General features: G+C 46.5%; 1 protein-coding gene across 1 annotated transcript in view; it reads right to left on the bottom strand.

Annotated features, from left to right (window-relative positions):
• The window catches only part of AP1G1 (adaptor related protein complex 1 subunit gamma 1), a 38,850-nt gene that overhangs the window by 15,886 nt on the left and 8,605 nt on the right, over positions 1-14,359 (bottom strand). The window contains exons 2-6 of the mRNA XM_083164863.1: positions 7,746-7,949; positions 5,659-5,783; positions 3,939-4,080; positions 3,736-3,832; positions 3,566-3,642 (exon numbers count right to left, since the gene is read on the bottom strand). Coding sequence (XP_083020989.1) covers positions 3,566-3,642; positions 3,736-3,832; positions 3,939-4,080; positions 5,659-5,783; positions 7,746-7,946 — 642 coding nt within the window. The 5' untranslated portion in view covers positions 7,947-7,949. The remainder of the gene's footprint in view (positions 1-3,565; positions 3,643-3,735; positions 3,833-3,938; positions 4,081-5,658; positions 5,784-7,745; positions 7,950-14,359) is intronic.

Here is a 14,359-nt window from a genome sequence, read left to right as displayed (position 1 = left end):
CTCCTAGGAGAGGCCACGCACGGGCTTTACATCTGGAAATGCCTTCCAGTAAGGTGTGAGGACAGCAAGGCGACCAGCACAACTGCTCAGAGGCACCACGCTGAGCTGTCCAGGAGGCACGGGCGCATCTGCCAGAGCGGGACGGAATGTTTAATCTGGTACTGGATAAGCAGCTTGGCAGGTTCATTGCCATTAACCCTTTATCTGCATATATTATTACTATATTATTATATATTAATCCTGGGAGAGGAATAAAGGAGATCCCTTCCAGGTTATAAATATAACAGACTAGAGATACCAAATGTAGATATTGAAATGTTAAAAGGACCAAGTCTACTGGTGAACGATGGGACAGCAGAATGCCAAGAACTGCCTAAACCAAAAATTTGCAGATATCAGAATGTACGAGGACACCTCCAATTTTTGCCTTCTAGAGTATACGAAGACACATTGAAAATGGGAAGGAAAATATAGTCTTCGGCCCTGATGGTCCCAGGAGCATCTGACCTATACTAAGCTACCTGGCTCAGCAGTGAGGCCACCATGGTGCACGCCTTTTGTGACTGCACCTTTCCATGATCCGGTTTGCGACCTCCATAATATTCTAGACCAGTGGTTCTCAACCTTAGTCCTCAGGACCGCCCAACCGTTCACATTTTACAGGTCTCCACACAGAATCGCAGGGGAAATAATTAGCTCCATCTTTTAAAATGTGGAAGTGAAGAATGAGTGCACCTGTACACCTGCCAGGTGACCTGGAAAACGTTGGTGGATCCTGAGGACCAAGGTTGAGAACCACTGTTCTAGACTAACCAGCATGGTGTGCTTCCTATATTGCCATGGAGACTCTGGTGCATCTTGGTGATCAGTATATGCCAGAGACACAGCATTTTGTCAGATTTAGTATAAAGTGTACTGCCCCACAAAATAATTGAGCTTATGGCGGTGCGCTGAGTTCCACGGTGAGCTTCAGAATAGTAATGGGTAATGTACCACATCTGAGGACCAATCGCTATGCCTCTCCCAACAGGGTCATGAAACGTATGACTGTGCATAAATGACCCAACATCATACACCACTTCTAGCGATTCCTCTGTCAGCTGTATTATGTCGGGTGAGGAGACAGAGAGCTCCTCCACATATGGTATGGCCCTACTCTTTATAAATCCCAAAAAGCTGTCGAACCCTTCATACATCTGGCAAATGGGTTGGGAACTGCTACAAAAGCAAACAGCAGAGCTCAGAACCGTTTGTGTTTCTGTCCAAGGCTTCTTCATTTGGCCTTCTGGTCAGGGTGGGCCCCAGCTAGATGTAACGACACCTCTTTTACCCAGGATATACTGGGGTTTCTTAGCTCTGCCTGCCCAGAAAAGGCATTGTCTTCCCAATCCTGTATCTGGTCCTTCAGAGGACCGGGGACATTCAGGAAGAGATAGCGGTGGAGAAGCACCACTTTGGCACTTATGCGCACTGTCTCAGAATGGCGTTCTCACAGACAATGCCATATCCTGATGTAAAATGTAAAAAAATAAATACAAAAAAAAAGTGAAAAATCTAGAAGTCCCTTATTCAATTCAATACTAGGAAGGAACGTGGGTATACGGGTATTAGGTCAACATAAGCATTAGGTCAACAGTCAAAACATCTATATGAGTTTTTCACATTTTTGTTAAGCAGACATGTGCCAACAGGCGGTATTTCATGCCTTACCATATGGCGTGGTGGGAGAATTAAATAGCATGCAGGGCACAGCGAGGCACCATGCCCAGAGCATGGCAAATGCAGCAAGCTATGTGAGGGGGTGCGGTACACTTAGGCGTGTCCATGTCGGCAATCAGGGGGGGGATTTCAACATTTTGACAGTCGACCTTTCCAAGACCTATGCTTGTGTCAACCTTACCCACGTTGATCTATTTCAGGTGTCGACCTAAGACCTGTTGAGCTAAATTGGGTCACCCCAATGCGCCATAGCTGGAAAGTGAGCACCTATTGGTGGAGGGGGTAGAGCTGGAATACACCTAAGTTGCAGTTCCTTTAGTGCCAACCCCAGTGCACCAAGGTTAGCAGTGCCCCCCAATGGCTGACAAAAGAAATCACTTCATCTAAGTATTGATTATTGCTGGGCGATAGAACCCACTGGCTAACGTTACGCGGAATCAACAGATGTACAGAGTACAGTAGCAGAGCGGGTTTATCACAAATAAAAGCGTTTGGAAAGTCAGTTTCATTTTAACTAGGACAGAAAACATTAATAATAAAGATAAAGGCGGATTCTTACCTTCTCATTCTAACATTCAGCAGGATCCCAAGCAGACAGAGAGCAAAAGACAGGAAGCAGGCATTAGGAAGACTGTACAGAAGGTGGGCTGCGATCTGTGCAGACCGAGCTACCCCCCAACACACCCCATACAGACAGAGCACTGCTAGAACCCACAATACATCATCTGTAACACTGCCTGGGGGGGGCTGGAAGTTATGTATAACACATTTATAGCGCTTCTTTTTCTCATTAATCAAAGCTTGCAACTGCATTCAGGGGCAATGTTTATTCGTTAGCATATGATCTACTGGACAGTATTAGAGGACCCAGCCTTCTCATTACACAAAATGCACAGTAATGGCAAGAGGAAACCCAGGGTCGCAATACTAACTGCCAAGAGAGATCCCAGAATGCAGTGCAACATAGCAGTACATAAAGGAGGTAAGTGAAGACCAAATTAAGTCTCAAGTTTCTACAAGCAGTTGATTACATTAGATCAGTGACTGCACCAATTGCCATAGGAGACAATGGGGCAGATGTGTTAACCCTGGAGAACTGATAAAGTGGAAGGTGATAAAGCAAAAGCCAATCAGCTCCTGTCAGGTCACAGACGGAGTTTCAAACATGCCAGTTAGGAGCTGATTGGCTGTGCTCAATCACCGGCCACTTTATTACTTCACCAGGCTTAATACGTGTGGCAAGAGGAGATCCAATCATTGAAGCTGCCTGCAGAACAACTGGCCAATAGGTCCACAGACTGCTGTACGAAAATGTCATAAAAGGAGCTTTTGCCTAGGAGACTACCCACAAATCTTTGTGACGCTGTAACACAGGGATGGGGAACCTTTGGCCTTCCAGCTGTTGAACTACACATCCCAAAATGTTTTGCTACAGTTTTAGCATGGCCGAATCGCAAAACTGTAGCAATGCATGCTGGGTGGTGTAGTTCAGCAACAGCTGGAGGGCCAAAGGTTCCCCATCCCTGCTGTAACAGATAGGACTGAGGTCCTGGTGGTGTCCGCAGCGGGTTCTCATATATTCCGGGTGCAGAACAGATATGGCATATTCTTATTAAAGACGCAGTCTGGGAGCACGGAGTTAAACCAATGTACATGCAACGGGTCTACCCCGACCAAGCTGCAGAGTTCACAAAGGAGAACATTCTTATACTACAGTGACAGAAGGGACTAGACCTTTGGTTACCAGAATAAAGTATATAGGTTGTATGCACAGGCGGAAAGCACCAAAACTATTGGCAGATGATTAAGACTGGAGCAAGACCAATGGTAGCGATGTAATCCCTACCTTCCTAAAATGTGTCAGCATGTCTGGGCTCCGCTCACACATCTCGGTGAGGAGCACTACGGAGGTGTGCAGCACGCCTGTGTGATAGACACAATGTTATACAGTCATTCAACTGGCAATCTAGTCCTACGGTGGCGATGAGCTACGGTCTGCCCCGCACACGCACGTACCGTGGTTTTTCTCGTTCAGCAGGTTTTTTGTAGCAGGTAAAAACATTTCCATCAGTTCGGGGACCTTTCTGATGACGTGAACAGCACAGAGCGCAGCCTGTAACCACAGAAACAGCTTTAAAGCGCGATGTAGAATATACAAACTCCACACAGATAGTCATGGTGGGAAGCGAACTCAGCAACAACACACAAAATAGGCTCACCTTCTTCCGCAGGTAGGAATTAGATGTTTTAAGGAGTTTCTCCACCTCCCCAGCCAAGTCTCGGCACATCTCGGAGGATCCCATGCAGCCCAACGTACAGAGAGCTAGTCCCTGCACGTACTGAGTGCTGTGGTTCAGATCACTAAGAGAGAAGAATCCGAGGTTACACAGACCCAGCTGTAGCAGAGAAATGGTCATAAAGCTGCAATGGGGGCCGATATATATGTGATTGCCCTGGGAGATTGTGCTATAATCAAACTAAACAGGGACATTGGCACAATAAGTACTTACAAGAGGATATTATATCACTGTTATCATTCCCTTACGTTTTGGACACACCCACAAGAGTGACAATGGGGCCACGCCCCCTCCCCGGTCAGCCATGCTCCCTTTCGGCTCAAGTGTGCACACACAGATGCTCTCCACAACTACATTGCCCTGCGTTATTACTGGCAGGAACCCTACTACTCAAGTACTTGTACACCAACACACCTACCCTGCTCCAACCTATACCACCCGCACATTGGTAGCCCTCTTATGCTTGTACTGGTACCCACTCAAACCTGTATGGACACACACTGATACCCCCTCACACCTGTGTGGGTAGACACTGGAACACCCTCACCTATTTGATATGCTATCAGGTTTCCATTAAGAATATTTATCCCTGGATTACGTATGCCCCATTTTCTCCTGTCCAGCTCTGTGTACCTGACTTACACATCAAAAGGTATTAATACGAATACAAACGGCTTGTGATTCACCCATGGGGCACAGTATAAGTATAGGGCAAATGATAGACCCATTTACATTTCATGCACCTGTGAGACATCACGTAAGCACAGGGCATCTGATACCACAGCCCTGTAGGTGCATGTTAGGTACCCAGGGGAACAGGAGCGGTGATATTATGGACTGTACATGCCTGTGGCTCACTCTTTTACAGCTGAGTTTAAAGTTTAACGGATGCAGCAAAACGGAGGCTTAGTGCAGCCTGCAGGCTAATAAGGTTCTGCCGCAGGCTGCAAATGAACAGCCCCGGCCACTGCTACCAAGCCTGCAGTAAGTAACGCAGCAAATTAAATCCAGCATATGACTATTAATAACTATGAGGTGCTATAGAACCATGCACTAGATTTAAGAACAATGTTCAAAGTACCTTCACAAAACTGACATTAATTTCTGGCCTATCAGCATTAAACATTGGTTAGTGGGCTGTAACGATGCCCCTGTGCAGACACAGGGCTGGACTCATAGAACACCTGTCTGTTTCATCACAGAGAGAACTTGTGTGATAACAGCGTATCATACTAAGATTGATTCCCACATTTAGGGGTAGATGTATGAAGCAGTGAGCCAGAGGAGAAGTGGTCCATGGCAACCAATCAGCACTGAAGTAACATCTATAATGTGCATGATATAAAACTATACAGAGCTGCTGATTGGTTGCCGTGGGCCACTTCACCTCTAGCTCACTTCTCCCTTATCACTGCTTCATACATGTACCACTACATGTTCCAGTTTTCTAAGGACAGTCTCCATGAAATCTTATCTAGGGCAATTCTAATTTACAGGACAAGTAACCATTGCGTCCTACAATGGTTCTCTCTTTCCGTGGAGCATAAACAGAAGCGAGCAGTTAGAAGCATGCAGTGGCAATTGTTTTTTGTTACCAATAACACATCAAGGCTTATTCCATATTAATATCATTGCAGCCTACTTCTTAATGCAGTTGGTCATCAGCAGATGGACATCTTGTCTTTCATCCAACAGAAGCATTGCACCTAGGTAACCAATCCTCTTGTCTGTGAATTTCTGAGAGGCGATGAGTTTCAGGCACTCCAGCTGCAGAAGCAAAATCACTGGTCAGGTCTGGAGACAGGTCAGCCTCAGCAAAATGTCTACATTAATGAGACAGACCGGTAATATACTATGGAGACAGGTCAGCTCAGCGAGACACCCATGTGAACACTCCTGATTCAGAGATAAAAGCAGATGGAGTTTTTCAGTAATCTTGGGGAGAGCCTGAGGTGATAGGGATCCCTACTTTGCCAGCACTAAAGGATTCAGGGCCTGGATCCGTTAGTGCAAGCAGGAAAAGGAAGTCTAAATTGCGTTTAGCCAGTGAAAGTCCTTGTGATGTCACTGTAGTGATGTCACCAGATATAATGTTATGCGCCCCTACTGGACTGCCAAGTGCAAAATGAAGGTACCCTCTGTGGATTTCCCAGCTGTATAGCTGTGTGTGTTCATGCCATGCTCTATTTTAACAAGGCAAGGCAGGATTAAGCAGCAATGACCCCAATGTTTTTACAGAGAACTCCACTTGTACTTTGAGAATGGTTAAAATGAGAAAATGGTAATAAGGGGGGGGAGTATACGACTAGTCTGCCAGTATCTCCAATGGCCCTGATGTCATCCGTCTTATTTTTTTTAATGCTTGTTTTAAGCATTCCAAACCAATGATGTTACTTCTCGCCTGTGAAACATCAGTGGTAAGAGCACAAGACCTTCACAGCCATTGGCTACCGTGGTCAATCTGAAATGCTGGCTTTCTTTCAATCAACTTGTGGCCAGCGATAACAAAAAAGTATCAGGATTTTTTCGCAGGATGACCTTGCGCATGCGTACTATGGACCGTCAGCATGCGCAGTCTATTGATAATGGCACAGCCTGCAAATTTGCAACTGCCCGATCAGGACTGAATTAGGCCCAAAGACTTAAAGGCAGCAAGTGGAGGTGGCCATTTAAGAAGTAGCCATTGCAGAGACTGACCATACAAAACTTCACATAGATGTGTCCTCTCTCATCGTGGCTATAGTGGTGTTGGTCACACCTAGCTATGGGTGCATTCACTAAAGCCATTTGTCTTTGCAAATCTTCCCCTAAAAGAACTATTGTAGCATTTCCTATGCAGATACACTCACACACAGAATAAAGGCATAGCACTTTAATCAACAGTCTGCTTGTGTGTCTTATTTGCATAGCAACACGAATAAAAAGCATTATCGGCAAAAAAAAAAAATGGTGCCAACGTTACCAAAGTTGAACAGGAACTGGTGACTCCCTCATGGCAGGCATTTTGCGGGGCATGGCTTATTGAGGCTAAATCAGGGATTGACTATTTTTTTAAATCTAGGAGCCAGTATGACCGTGTAGGAGTCAGACACATGTGCTGCTACCTACATGCTCGCTGCTTTGGGTTTCTTGCTCAATGCCAGGGGAAACACCTCTCCTCCTCTTCCCGGTCTCTCCTTGCCCACTGTTGTCATGCATGGTAATGGCAACAGCTGACAGCCAATCAGGAGCCACCACTGCAGCCCCTGACTGGCTGTCGAACAGCGAGCTCCGATTGGCTCGCAATAGCCGCGGACCTGCTCTGATACAGTTGTTCCCCACTCTGACCGGCTGTTGCCATTACCACAAGTGCACCGCTCTGCCCGGCCAGGGGAATGGCGGGTGGCAAGGTGAACCTTGCAAACCTGGATGCCAGGAAGCAGAATCTGGTTGACCTGGCCCCAGGATTTGTCGAGCCCTGGGCTAAATGAATGAGGACACATCTGTAGAACAGGGTGTTCAAAACAAGGACAGGACAAATTTAAGGAGAGAGAGGCGTTCCATTAAACTAAATAATAATGGCAGACACTTATAACCTTTGAGGGATGTTTCTATGAATGGTTTATCTCTTTAGTGCAACAGAACCAAATGTTTATCTGATTAGGGAACTGCGCCATGAAACGTACAGTACTGTGTCTGCCTCCGCTCATAAGACACCTAGATAATAAGTATGAGCAAGACCGTCCTTACCTGCCCAAAGTGAGCAGGGTATCCCAGCATGTGCATGTACAGCAGCTTGGCCACATTGCGGCAGCGATATGTGTTATCTTCCTCGCGGAACGATGAGCGGATGGCGGCGCACTCCTTTTGGATCATCTCCCGCTCCTCTGCCTGTGTGCGCGCTGTCCGGATGGTGCGGATCAGCTCCCGCAGTCTGATTGGGGCCGGCATCCTCTACATGGGAAAGAGAAGCAAATTCATCACGTGAGTTGTCCAATCAGACAAATGAAATGCATAAGAAGCGCTAACAGGACAGTGGTTCCCAAACACGTTCCTCAAGGCACAGGTATTAGGGGTTATCCTTGCTTGTGCACAGATGGTATAATCAAACTTACGGAGGTACTAATTCATTCACCTGTGCCTAAGCATGGATATCCTTACAACCTGAGCTGTCTGGGTTTCCGTGGGAACCACAGCCTTAGGCTAAAGCCATGACAACGATACATATATTCCATAGGTGCCCCAATGTATCCTGATCGTGCAGTCAGCCATGTGAAAATCTTATAACATGGCGTCCTCATTACTATTGCCAAGGTAACAAAATGCTGACCTCAGACTGAATGCAGGCAGGGTCCATAAAACACAACCAAAATAATCGAAGCTTGCACACTGCAACCAAAAATACCATTCTGTTCTTCCAGCATAAAGTGATGAGAAATTATACATCAATGGAAGCGAAAGACTGAACAATTATTATATTGAAATTTATACAAATAAATGGTTTAAAAATGATTTCCTGTTTTTTTTCCCCCACATTCTGTCTCGCACAGTTGGTGTACCTATGATGGAAAGAACAGACCTCCCATCTTTTTAAGTGGGTCAACTTGCACAATCGGTGGCTGTCCAAATACTTTTTTGCCCCACTGTATATGCAAGGGTTCATTTGATTAAATAAGCAGAGCGATTTCACATCCATCATAGTTAAACAAGTCTCCATTTATATGCCTTGATACTGGATACGGCGTGCCAGTAATAATGGCCTCACAATGTCATTCATGTATATTTAAGTCACTAGCAAACCCTTTTCCCCAACTGCGGTCACTGCACTGTAACATGATCGGATGGGAGCAAACAAGCAGAGTTATCCACTTTCCTCCATAAGAAGAGCTTTCCATTAAATTATACATGAGCGTGGGATATATTCCAATAAAAAGTGTTGCTCTATATAAATAATTATTAGTTTCCTTATTGCAAACAAATTTGACAGTACACGTTCCGAGGGGCTGTCTGTGGCCAGGACTGGTGGTAGCCACTCATTTTGATTTAGCTGTGGAAGCTAACCAATAAGAGGGGGAAACTTGCACCCAAGCAAAATCATGTCTCCTGTGGGAGGGAGCAGATTTAAAAAGTGCAGAAAGATTTAGAGTTGGGTGTGGCGGGAACATTAAATTGCAGTGGAAAATAAAGCGGTCCTTTATTTCCAAATAATTAGCAAAAAGCAGCCTGTATGCAAACCAATAAAATAAATGTATTTGCACCCCTTGCGTTGGAGGTTATTCAAACCTGATCTTACAGCTGCGAATTCGCAGGCCGGGCGATAATGGAACGAATGCACCTGCATACAGCTTGTAGTATGCATGAGGCCACCCTGCGATAAACTCCTGCTACAATTTTTTTTCACGCTGGCCGTACTAAAGTTGATTGACATGAAGCTGGCTTATGGGGGGTGGTAACTGGCCATTTTTGTAAGTTGTCAGGCATTTGAAGGGAGTCGTTGTGACATCAGCTCCAGCCCCGATCAGCCTGGTTCTATCCCAGCTGCCGAGTCCCGGGCTACACACTGCACACATTGGATAAATCATTAGATGGTAGCAGCTTACGTAGGATTTGATCTGCGTCATTTCCCAAGCCTTGCATATCAATTCACAGGCGTGCAAAGGGAAGAATTTGGCCGGGTTGCGATGTGTACTTTACATCACCCCATTTGGCATTGGACTTGGTGATGTAACCAGTACCTGCTTCTCTGCCCTATGGGCGCCCCTGGAGGAGATGGGGGGGGGGAGCGCTGTGTCGAAGGCAGGCAGGGGGGAAATCTCCACCGCACAGGGGGTAGTGCTGCGTCTTCGGTGGGCAGGAGGGAGTGTCTCAGGCGGCCAGGGGGAGAGGAGCAGCAGCTTCATGGATGGATGGGGGAGAGGAGAGGTAGCTTCTGGCCGCACTGGGTCCCCTTCTCCCACATCATAGGCATCGCTGAGTCTCCTGCAGCCGCGCCAGTCCCCTCCTCCACAGCTCACTTGAGTATAAGCCATGGGGGGCTTTATCAGCATAAAAAAATGTGCTGAAAAACTCATTTATACTAAAGTATATATGGTATCTATATTGTAAATATATATATATATATATATATATATATTTTTATTTATTTATTATGTTAGTGTATAGAGATTTGGGTACTTATGTAATATCTGGACTCCCGATTTTCTTATGAGACCGCGTGCGCTCGCCACGCTTCGGGCACGGTGACTCGCTGCGCTCGCCACACTATATAAAATCAACTCCATGCGTAGTTGGATAGTAGGGGTATGAAAAAAATGGGGTGCATTTAACATGGGAGTCCAGATAATACATATGTACCGAGATTTGTTGTGGAAGGCCCATCTGCGGAAAATAGCAGCATTATTGTTAAAAATATAATTATTTCTTTGGAAAGAAATCAAGAACAAAATGGACATACTGTACACCCTATCAAATTGCTATGCCAGGTCGGACCCAGTCAGACGCTTTCACATTAGACCCAGTTCACTTCTTTTACAAAAGGAAATCCGGGTCGGTTAACCCGGGTTATCAGGTGTGCTACCCAGGTCGATGTGTCAGCAATATGGCAATTACTTGGGTTATTTTGGCCATGTGAAAGGGGTGAGGCCGGTTTCACACACTCCGGCTCCTGCCGGACGGTGAAATCCCGCACGGCCAGGGAGCCGTGCCGCACACATTAGTTGTGAATGGACACTATTGTGTCCATTCACACGGGACGGCCACGGCCCGGCCGCACGGTTGCAGCCGGATCCCACCACTGGAAGGGACGGCTGCCGGGCCGTGGCCATCCCCTCCATGATAATCTACTGTGTGCGGCACGGCTCCCTGACAAGAGATAAAGCGGAGAGTGATGAAGGACCAGTCAATCAACTCCTGTCATTTCTCAAACACAGTCTGTAATATGAAAGTTAGGAACCGGTTGGTTGGTGTTTTATCACTTGTTATCACCCTCCACTTTAACACAATACATCTGGCCGAATGAAACATAATGTGCCACAGAGCTATGCACAACACATCGGGAGAATTAGGGTGATCAGTGATACAGATGAGAATGAATCTTGTGTTCACTCTAGGCTGTGTTAGCAGGGCGCCAAACCCTGCCCGATTTTCAAAGGGCAAAACGCACCCTGCATGTTCAGCGGCATTCTGCTAAAACAGCTGGGCCCATCCATCCCTGCCACAGCGGCCCTTACCACTCTGGAGGAAGCTCAGCACCTATGTAGGTGTCGGGCACGCCCCCAATAGAGACATCTGCAGGCGGGAAGGCCCACTTTAGTTACATTGCTGGCCATTCAATCAAAATGCCCTCTTTCCCCCGGCACCCTGCCCTTGTGTGATCTTGGTGGGATCACTAATGAATCTATACATTACTAGTACTGCACTGCGGGGGAGATGTACCAAGTCTTTGAGAGTGAAAGGAGCGAGAGATAAAGTAACAATCAGCCCCTAACTGGCATGTTTCATGCTGTGTTTGAACAAATTATAATTGGGAGCATATTGTTTATCACTCTCCTAGGCTTAATACATCTGCACCTGAGAAACATGCAGTTGCTTTAAAAAAAAAAAAAAACCATGGGTAACAATAATATTATGGAAGCCAGACAGGAGCAGAGGATGTTATAAGTGAAGGGAATATTCCGAGTAATTAGAGCAAGAGGCTCCAAGTAAAAGATCGGGAGGAATCTGAGACTTTGTGGCTAAACACTGTTTCCAGAGACAGTAACATAATACAGGAGAACCTTACCTTAGTCTATGTACTATGCCCCAAATACAAACATGCACAACTGGTAGGTAACGTGCTGGCAAATAGCAGAGACAGATTCCCCAAAGTATTGGAAAAATACATGAGTCAGCGTCACAGCTTGAAACTCTTATGCAGCAATTACTCACACTGGCAGCAGCAGCCAATGTTCCCTATGAGGCTCAATAGCTGATTATCTGGAAATTGAACAGATCGTGTGAAAAAAGCTTTTTGGAAGTGCAGTGTATAGGTAGAGTAGACACAATCCGCCCGGTTGACGGGCAGTGTTGAGTATATTTGAAGTACAGAGGCCATCTTCTATAACTAGAAGAGTGTTTTGACCGACCAAGAGCTGTGTTTGAGGAGGTAGCGCCGTACGAAAAAACTGGCTGAATGGCTTGCAGAATGTCAGCACGGAAAATGGTCACTGGAAGAGGAGTGCTGCAGACTATCTGTGTCCACCATCACCGAGGACAATGTTACTGCCATGCGGGCCATAGCTGAGGTGGACTCCAATTTGACAGTATCCCACTTAGAGAAGGTTCCTGCACGCTGGGTGCCCCATCAGCTGACTGGAGAGCCGGAGGAGGTTTGGGTGACTGTGCCACAACATGCTGGCCTGGTTTGATGGTGGTCACTCAAACTCTGTCCGGGAGAGAATCAGTGGTGAATGATCCTGGATCTACAGTTTTGACCCTCATACCAAACAACTGCTGGCCAAATGGATCCCAGTTGTATAGAAGCTCTCATGTGAGTGCAGCGTGGCCAAGCAGATTGCGGCTGTTGTTGTGGCCAAGATTGGACATGTATCGACCATACCACTCATGCAGCAGCGCACTGTCACGGAATTGGTACGCCAACCGATGCTGGAAGCCATTTCAAGGCACATAAATGACCTCATTCTTGTGGTGCCCTTCTCCAGCCAAACAGTGCACGTGCTCACAAGTCCATGACTGTGGTGGATCTCCATGAATGCATCCAGAAGATTAGTCATCTGCGATACAGTCTAGACCTGTCCCCCTGTACTTCAGGCTCCATCAAAACAAGGGCAAGACTTGTGAGATGTGTTTGGAGTCAACGGAACTTGCGGTAGAGACCTTTATCCTACATGTAGAAGACATCTCAGCTTCGGATGGTCCAGCTGCTTCACCGGGATGCAGTCGGAATCCCGGCACTTTGTCCCTCTATGGGTGGCGAGTGCAGCGAGCCCGCAAGGGGGGGCGATCCAAGTCCCCCTTGTTGGGATTTTGACCGCCGGGATTCCGTATCAATCCCGCTTCACCATGTAGTTTGAGATGATGCAACTTTGCATAAACTACTTTGGTGAAAAATTTCATGTTCCCTTTGTTTTTACATATAACACTTTTTGTACAGCTGCAGCACCAGATGAAAGAGGAGGGTTCATGTTAAGGCATCCCATGGAAGAGAGGTTGGCTGTTGCACTGGGCAATGCCAGTAATGCATGAGGGTGCACAATATCAAGATGCATGCAGAAATGCCTATGCCAGCAGCACTGGCAGAAGATGGGATGTTTCCCATAGAAACCAATAAAATTCTATGCATTATCTTCTAGAAGGTGCAAAATAAAAATTAAGTAGAATCTGATTGGTTGCTATGGGCTTTACCCCCTGGTCTGCTAAGGAGGCTAGAACTGGATCATTGCAGTTCTCTCAAAACTGAAACAAAATACAAATGTTCCTGTTTTCAGAATATTGTTACTGGAAATGTGCAGTACTAATCCTTCCTTTTTCCATTGACATAATTAGTGCAACAGAGAGACAGGGATTAAAAACTATCATCTAAGGAACAGAAGACCAGTCCTACAAACTACACAACAGCTCTCTGTTTGTATAAACTAGTAATGGAGAGGAACAGTTGCAGAGACATGTGGTGGACAGGGTGGAGAACTTTGCAGCAACGCCGTGAGAGGGTGAAGAAGGGACCATGATGGCTGTGGTGGAGCGGGAGCCAGGAAGCGGAGCAATCTGCGACCAGCAGTCCATCACTGCAGGGCTGCCACAAGTTTCTTTTCCCATATCATTACACAAAAAAGAATCTGGGAAGACTTGCACAATGCATAATGGCCAGAATCTATGTAATAACCGCTAGCAGCAGACACAAACCCGTCCATGCTCAGTATGTGGCATGTTTCAGGTAGGTATCTGTACAAGGGAGCTGCTAGTTGTAGGCAAACTGTGACGTGCATTACGCAGGAGACATCCGCCTATATAAGTCCATGCTCATCACAAGGAAGGGGGGCATGGGCAGCCTGCTGGGTGTGCCAAACAGCTGTGTGCTCCCATGTGTGTAGGAACCCTGGCTGATGGGCAATTGGCTGCTTTGATAAGATAAGAAGGGAGAGGAGAACTAGACATCAGAAGAGGGAGGGGGTGCTGGGCAGGAGAGTATCCAGAGGGTAGCTGAGTATCACAGCACTGAGACAGGAGGACAGAGGGACGAGTGAAGATGGAGCTGGCCATGGGAGGGAGGGGCACTGGAGTATAGAGATAGATGGTACATCCCAGGTATCCTATTTTTTGTGGGTACTCCTTAACACAAGCTGCACTTTTCACCAGGTCATGCTGAC

The sequence above is a fragment of the Crinia signifera genome, chromosome 11 (genome assembly GCF_055691185.1).
Source record: "Crinia signifera chromosome 11, ASM5569118v1, whole genome shotgun sequence".
Classification (NCBI taxonomy): Eukaryota; Metazoa; Chordata; class Amphibia; order Anura; family Myobatrachidae; genus Crinia; species Crinia signifera.
Note: the sequence above shows the minus strand (reverse complement) of the source record. Positions and strands in the feature narration are given on the sequence as shown.